The sequence below is a fragment of the Amaranthus tricolor genome, chromosome 8, assembly GCF_026212465.1.
Source record: "Amaranthus tricolor cultivar Red isolate AtriRed21 chromosome 8, ASM2621246v1, whole genome shotgun sequence".
Lineage (NCBI taxonomy): Eukaryota > Viridiplantae > Streptophyta > Magnoliopsida > Caryophyllales > Amaranthaceae > Amaranthus > Amaranthus tricolor.
In genome coordinates, this window is record NC_080054.1 from 18,758,070 (window position 1) to 18,766,322 (window position 8,253).

The following is an 8,253-nucleotide window of genomic DNA, read 5'->3' on the forward strand; positions in this document are numbered from 1 at the left end:
GATTTGAACCCATGACTTGTTATGCTGGCTTCTGATGTCATATCAATAAACCAACTTAACCAAAAGCTTAAACTGATAGATGAAACTCTAAGATATGTTATATACTCTAATAGGGATAAAAAAAAGTCAAAAAATAAAAAACATTTATAATTTTCCTTGTTCAAATCAAGAGAAGAAACAAGTTAAAATAAAAAACATTCATATTCTCATTTGTTCAGTGTTAGGATATATTTTTTTAAAAAAAATTAACTTTTTTAACATAAATTTATAATGAACAGCTTCCATTCATAAATAAATAAATAATATAAGAAAGAAATTAACCATTCAAATAAATAGATACAAATAAATAATAAGAGGGAAAAAGGATGTTAAAAAAATAAGAAAATTTCCCGCTTCAATCAAGCTCAAGGTCAAACACTGATGACCTAATAGTAAGAATCTATATATAAACGTATTAAGATGATAATTAACTAAACTTGATCCATAAGAAGGGTTGTTTAAGGATGTCTTCCGACAGCTTTTCCACAAAGAAGCAAATTAGTTGGAGGATTATACTCATTAGCAAGGCTCTTATCAGCGTTCCATACTCTGAGATAGAGTTGCTGTCCCAGATATTGTCGCGGCCAAATCGCAGACCTCAAGTTCCACATGCCTTGGTTGTCCAACGACACCAATACTGCTGTCCACGAGTTTGGATAAACCTATCGAATTCATCCAAAAAATAAAAATGAGATCCCAATTTGGTCGGATTTCTAATTTTCCTAAGGGAATATCATGCATAAATTGAGTGTATCTACAGAGGAAAGTAGGAGAGTGTGTTCAATCCGAGAGGCCAGCATGGTTAGAGTGCATTTGGGTGCTTTTTAGGTTCGGGTTAGAATTAGAGTACTAATTGGTTTTAGGATAGAATTTCATCGGGTTTGTATGTAATCAACTCTCCTCTTGTATGGGTCTTGTGTACTAGCTCAAATTTATCATAGTATCAGAGCTTATGGTTCGATCAAAAAGTTATCAGGAACATATTTGGTCAAGGTCGGGTCTTGTTTTACGCAGGTGTATTAGTATCACTATGATACCAAATTTGAAGTTGGAGTGACTCTATAAGGTCGATTTAAGACTATTCTGCACACCTCTACCGTTATGTAAAATTTAGGTTGGGGAAGCTAATGCCAGGGCAATTGTCAAAGGATGAATGAGACTAAATCATTATGATACCCGTGACTCTTATTGGTCACATTGGTTTCTGATACCATGTCAAGGAACTAAGTCAACCAAAAACTTAAGTTTATGGTTGTATAGTCAAGCAAGAGACCCGATGAGCCACAAATCGAGGTGGAAAATGAATCAAGAAGTGAGCTCGCTTCACATTTTGGAGTAAAACTGAACCTATAGAATGCAGCAAACAGTACTCTTAAGTATTACCTGAGTAGTATGTCTGGTAAGAGCGTCTTTCAGATTGTAACTGTTCCGACTGGCTTGACTCCACTTACCAGCACCAAATCTGCAAGAACATCAAATAATAACGTGAGACGCCATGCTTAGACTTATGAAATTGTGAATTGAGAAAAGATCGCAAGGTAACGAAACTAACCCGACAATCCAGAAATCATAGCCATCAAGATGCCAAGACTGCATGGAATTCTCATCATTTTGGAAGACGATCTCAATGAAATCGTGAAGAGAAGTACCCATAACAGAAGTGCCAAGCCTTGCAGACCCGCCAGACGGACTTCCTTGGATGGAATTTACACTGAAGACTCCAGGAATGTTGAAGTAATCAGCAAGCTTGAGAGGGGTATCGGGGTAGGTAAACGACACTTGGTTGACAGCGTAGCGTTGCTTTCCGTTGATAACAGGAGCCGAGTTGGCTAAAACAAAGGTTTTTGTGATTGGGATTGTTCCATAGTGGAATGATCCTTGAGGGTTTGGCCTTGCTGCATTTGCTGTAAGATTCCACCTAAACATCAAGATATTTGGCATAAAAGGTTAGTATTTACGTATTTCTAAGAATCCACCTACACTTATACTTGTACTGTTGTATTTTTAAATAACACTAAAATGATCGGATCAAACCAAACCAAATCAGAATTAATACATCAAAGGGCGTAATATCAACATGATGTCGGTGTAAAAGAAAGGGTATGATTCTATTTTACAAGTCATTCAGTATTAAGTGACAACGGCACCACTATCAAAGACAACGAAAAGTAACATAAATATTCAACATACTTGAAAGTTCTAGCTTGCTCCATGGACCAAGGGAGTTCCTCAGCAGGGGGAGGAGGCAAAGGTCCCGAGACTGGCGAGTTGGAGTTTGAGTAGTGAAGAACTCCATTAGCAGTAAGAACTGTACTTGTGAAACGTGTCGATGCAACAATGTAATAATCCTTGGGAGCCTGGTCTAAGGTCACAAGGATCGAGAGCGACTGACCAACGTGGACATCAATGGAATCATACAGATTTTGAATAACGTGTGATCCTTCGACTTCAACCACTTTCAATTTGTGACCTTGAATCCTGAAGTTGAACGAAGTCGACAATCCCACATTCGAAACTCTGAACTTGTATGTTTTTCCTGGAAGTTAGGAAAGTTTATTCAAAATTTGGTCTAACGGCTGTGAAAAAAACAATTAATAGAACGTTTTGATTTAGGAAGGTTACCTTGATCGCCAGTGAACGAACCCCCAGTTTGGCCATTGATAAGCAAACCGTCAGGGAATGGAAGATCTTTTCCTGCATCCAGAGCTCCCTGAAGGGTCTGCATACAGCCATACTCAATATTAAGATCGAACTTTAAGCATGAACTCCGGGTTTAACAAGAAACACAAGTTCTTTTATAGAGAATGTAAACCAATGTGGTAGATTGCTAACGGTGTTAGTTCCTCGCTGAACATGTTTATTCCAATGCTAATAAGTAGCTCTCACCCAGTGAAACATAATTCGTTAGTTAGTTCGCCTTTTTAAATTCGTGATTCGCTCAAAATGGTTCAATAATAGCCAAAAACTAACTTTAATTCGCTTTATTCGATTCGCGATTCACAAGGTGATTAGCGAATCATGTGACATTGCTTTCACCTAAGCAGGGATGAGGTCACAATGTACGCAAACTTTTTGTGATAATAAAGAGGTAGTCCAAATTGACCCTTGATAACAAAGCAATGATAATAAATCATTAAAATTTCAGCCGATACTCTAATGATAGATGAAAAAAAACCTTGTAGTTGGTCTTGTACCAATCACCAATAAGCAAAGTGAAGTCACCAGAAGGGTCAGGGTAAGGAATAGGAATTCGAGGCCTGGAGTAGACATTGAGAGCTCCAAAACCACCAGCAGCGCGGTGCAAACCAGTCGATGGGAAGTAAGTGTAAGAACCGATCTGATCTTTAGGCTGAAAGATGTATGTGAAGTTTTGGTTTGGAGGGATTGGGCAGTTAGTCCCTAGAACACCATCTTGCCATGAGTTCTTCCTTTGCTTGATTCCATTCCTGCAGTTTAAGAAGGTCAAAGTAAGCAAGTCTTTCAACTATAATCTAAAAAGAAAATGTTCAATAACACTATATTGTAAGCATTAGAATTGAAGGGCATCTAGCCATCATCATCATCATCATCAATACATATCCAGCAAGAAAACAAGGTTTGGGATGAGAGAAGGTAACGGACAATTCATACCCGTACCCTTCTAAAGAAAGTACCAGAGGAATGTGGTCAAATTTACCCCAAAAAGTGTGAGCCCATTTTCAATGAGAGTGCCTAAGCAATTACAATTTCAATTCTAATATCGACCACTACAAACAGAACCATATATCGGATCATATCTTTGTTTCCTTTAGAATAACAGAACCAGCAATCTTCCTTGTGACACATACCAAACTGTCAGTTAATGATTCGATTCTCTATTTAAAGTGATCTTCTACTTGTTACCATATATTAGATTTGCAAAGAAAATGAACTTGTGCTTTGAATCATTATCGACAGTTTGCACTTATCAGAGTTCATCAGCTAATTCAACTAGAAAAGACAATTGGATGCTATTCAACTGACCCTTCACTTTTTAAACCAAATACTTCAATAATAGTGCTGAAATAAAATAGCACCAATGCGAAAACTCATATAATGGTTATGATCCAAGCTAGTGCAAAGTACAAACTCATTTAAATCGACAAACATAGTTAAAGGAGGTTATAGCGTAGTGCAAAATCTCGAAAGCAGTTGTGTTCGCGTAACAGTCACGAAACCACCCTCTCTGACAATGCAACGCAGATAGTTTTGCGATTGTAGTGGCCTATATTATGATTAAGGGTGTTCAATGGGCCGAATACAGGCGGAGATGGGCTTAAGCAAATATGGGTTGAGCTGGATAAGGGTCTTTAAATTTAATATGGGCTTTACATGGATCAGGCGTGAAAGTCTATTTAATGTTCATGTATAGCTCTTAAACCTGTAAATCATACTCTCGCCGTCCTTCTGAATTGGCTATCTTTGCCCTATGTATCCTCTCTTTGAATTAGCTAAATTTTCCATTTAGATCCGTCTCACTGTATTCGCTACATTTTCTTTCTTCGTCTTATCCACGAATTCTTTATCATATTTTCCTCCAAGTTCGACCATAAATTAAAAAAAAATAAGAGTTTACATTTGTAGCCAACTCAGAAATAGAGAAGTATTTATTTATAGTGTTAAACAATCCTAAATCCTAATATAAAAGAGCAGTGAGCAAAATATACTTCTGGCTAAGCAAAAGTGATAGTCTATTCACTATATACTTCTATAAGTTTCATTAATGCTACCTAGGATAGGAAAAAACTCAAGATACAGCCTCATTAAGACATTACATCCCACAAAAAGATCACAATAGACAACTAATATAATGCTACTTCTCAAATTCAGTCTACTAGTCTCATTTACCCTTTTTCACGCTGTTTGAGGCAACATTTTTACAATTGATCTCTGAATGTGCATAATTAAAATTTATAAAAAAAAATTGATTTAATAATTATTGCGTTAAAACGAATTAAACAGATCTCACCTGAACATGTTTTAACTAATAGATTAAGAATAAAATACAAATTAAAAGCAATAACTAAATAGTTACTAAAATGGAAGTATATAACTACTTAACATCAAGATTAAATTAATAATAATAACTTAAGAAACTAAAGCAATTAAAAAATAGAGTACTTAGGAGAGGGAGAAATGGAAACATACCAAGTGAGAAGGAATGGTTCATTCAATTTATTGATGACATTGAGAACAATGTTGTCATTGGTCACACAATCAAGTTTTGGTCCAGGAAATTGGCCATTGATGAGGATTACCTTACAATAATAAGAATACAATGAATTAGATTTACCATTAAATCTATAAACAAACAACTTTAAAAATAGGAATTACTTATTTAATTCTACTTTAAAAAACATTAATACCCAAATATACAAACCTGTTGTGGAACACCCAAAGGAGCAATATTTCCATAAGTGACAGTCCAAGTGAAAAACTTATATGGGTCATCAGCATTTACAACAGATATAGATACATTCAATAATACAACTATTTCCAATATTATGTATTTCAAATTTCTTTCCTCCATCTTCTTTATGTTTCTTCTTCCTGTAAAAACCCAACAATTGACAAAAAAGATTGACACTTTTTAATTGGATTTTGTTGAAATCAAAACTGAAATAACTAATGAAGATCAATATTCAATAAACACAACCCATTATCAATTTCTAAAAATGTGGATTTATGAATGCAACACACACCCTCGTTATGTCTGACGTTAAATATTTTAGTTCAAATGAGGGGTCATGGGTGTTTGACGTTTGAACACGCGACCTCTTGACATACTAGCTCTGATATCGTATTTAAAAATAACTTAACCAAAAAATTAATCTAATAGTCGAGAGTCGTGGACATTTCTTCATGTATTATACTACCCATTATACATTTTTCAGGAAAAACAAAACTAGGACATTACCAGATGTAAAGGGCATGTGATAAAAGATAGAAAACCATACCTAAAATTTGAATGGAGGCTAATAGAGTAGAGAGGGAGTGTGAAGTGGATGAAAGCAAGGGATACATATAATATAAATAAAACACGGAAAATTGGGCATATATTTAAATAATTTGCGCTTGAAACTATAAAGGGTCGTTTCCGGTTGTTGATAACTTTAATAATTTCAATCTTTTTGGTTGTTTCTTCGTTTTTTTTTCTGCGTACAAAACTATTCATATTCAAAGGAAAAGGTTGCCGAAAATAGCAAGCTGGCAATCGGTGGAAACGCGGATTCAGTTTAGTCAAGTACTCTACTCACCCTCTTCTCTAATATATTAATCCGTCCGTTTCATAATATCAGTTATATTTTCTATTTTTAGAAATTTCATATTACTTATTATATTTTTATTTTTAGAAATAAAATAATCATTTAAAATTTTACCTATCTCTATTTTTATCATACTCTATATCTCATTAACTTTTATACCTACCACTATTTAATCTTTATCTATTATCAACTAAAATTAATATTCCCTCCATATTTATTTTTCCCATTAAAAATCCACCTAATTTCTCATTAAACCCACCATCCCAATTCACACATTCTCCCATTTAAACCCACCTTCCCAACTCCCTCACATAAATAGTGAGATTGTTTTGAGCCGTCAGATGCAAAATGTGTTGATCCCCACTGTTCATTTTGATACCCTAATTTAGCAGCCCTTATATAAACTTACTCCCCTACCCCAATCCAAACCGTAATTAGCCATCCAATCCCCATCTCTCTCTCTCTCTCTCACACAATTCTCTGAAGAAACCTGTAGAAATGGTGATTTTGGTTTTTATTCTTTACTTCCAATCGTTCACGAGGATTTGATTTTCATTGGTTTTATATTTGATTTTCCATTAGATTTGGGTTTTTCGAGTTGATCCTGTTGGTTCTAGTATAGTCTTTATACTCTTTCTTTGATCTATTTCGGTTTAATCATCATCTGGTATGGTCTTTTTACTCTTGGTTCCGATTTAGTTTGAGTTCCTCTTCATAGGATCTGGGTTTTATTTTGTAAGATTATCATGTTTTCTGTTTTCCATTTACGTGCATGTTGTTTTGATTTTTATTATGTTCTTATTTTGTTTTCTGATCTAGGTTTTATTTTGTAAGATTATCATGATTATCATGAATTTTTTTTTCTGATATGTTTTCCTTATACTTGCATGTTGTTATGAGTTCCTCTACATGGGATTTGGGTTATATTTAGTAAGATCTTTATAACATTACATGTTGTTTTGATGTTGATTATGTTCTGATTCGGATCTATTCTATTGTAGTTTTATGTTAAGTTATTTTAATCTGATTTTGATTTTGATTATGTTTTTATTTTGATTATCCCTTTGATTTGGTTTTAATCCGATAATCATGATCTGATTTTACTACTTCCTCTGATCTGTTTTCCATTTATGATAATCTTGCATGTTGTTTTGATGTTGATTATTTTCTGATTTTGATCTGCTCTGTTGTAGTTTTATGTTATGTTGTTTTGATCTGATTTTGATTTTGATTATGTTCTTATTTTGATTATCATTCTGATCTTCCATTAATCCGATTATCATGATCTTATTTTGATTATTTTCTGACCTATTTTCCATTTATGATAATCTTGCATGTTATTTTGTTTATTGATTATGTTCGGATTTTACTATCCTTTTGAGGCTTGCATGTTGTTTGTTTTGTTTATTGATTTTGATATGTTGTTGTGATTTTATGTTATTTCATACTCATGTAAATAGTTCAGTTTGGATCTGATTTTGATTTCGTTTATTAATATTGTTCTGTTTTTAATTTTGTTTATTGATTATGTTTTGATTTTTACTATCCTTTTGAGGCTTGTGTGTTGTTTGTTTTGTTTATTAATTTTGATCTGTTGTTGTGGTTGTATGTTATGTCATACTCATGTAAATGGTTCTGTTTGGTTCTGATTTTTATTATGTTTATTAATATTGATCTGTTTTTGATTTTGTTTATTAATTTTGATCTGATTTTTACTATCCTTTCAAGGCTTGCATGTTGTTTATTTTGTTTATTGATTTTGATCTGTTGTTGTAGTTTTATGTTATGTCCTACTCATGTAAATGGTTCTATTTTGATCTGATTTTGATTATCTTACACTCATGTAAATGGTTCCGTTTTTAGTACTGATTTTGGTTCTATGTACTTCTGATTTTGGTATTTACTTCCTCTGTTCTGTTTTTGTTGCTAC

General features: G+C 33.8%; 1 protein-coding gene across 1 annotated transcript; it reads right to left on the reverse strand.

The window, feature by feature from the left end:
- Positions 1-300: 300 nt before the first annotated feature.
- Positions 301-6,281, reverse strand: LOC130820373 (L-ascorbate oxidase homolog). Its single transcript, XM_057685723.1, has 9 exons — positions 6,015-6,281; positions 5,438-5,607; positions 5,206-5,315; positions 3,215-3,485; positions 2,662-2,758; positions 2,230-2,575; positions 1,592-1,957; positions 1,423-1,501; positions 301-701 (listed from the first exon to the last, which is right to left on the reverse strand). Exons 1-9 carry the CDS (start codon positions 6,079-6,081, stop codon positions 498-500), a joined length of 1,710 nt encoding a protein of 569 aa, XP_057541706.1. The 5' UTR covers positions 6,082-6,281; the 3' UTR covers positions 301-497.
- Between the last annotated feature and the right edge of the window lie 1,972 nt (positions 6,282-8,253).

Coding starts and splice junctions, on each gene's coding strand:
- LOC130820373 (XM_057685723.1), bottom strand. CDS start 6,081: ATGTATCCCTTGCTTTCATCCACTTCACACTCCCTCTCTACTCTATTA. Junction 2,576..2,661: donor TTCGTTCACTGGCGATCAAG/GTAACCTTCCTA, acceptor CCTAACTTCCAG/GAAAAACATACAAGTTCAGA. Junction 1,502..1,591: donor TATGATTTCTGGATTGTCGG/GTTAGTTTCGTT, acceptor ATGTTCTTGCAG/ATTTGGTGCTGGTAAGTGGA.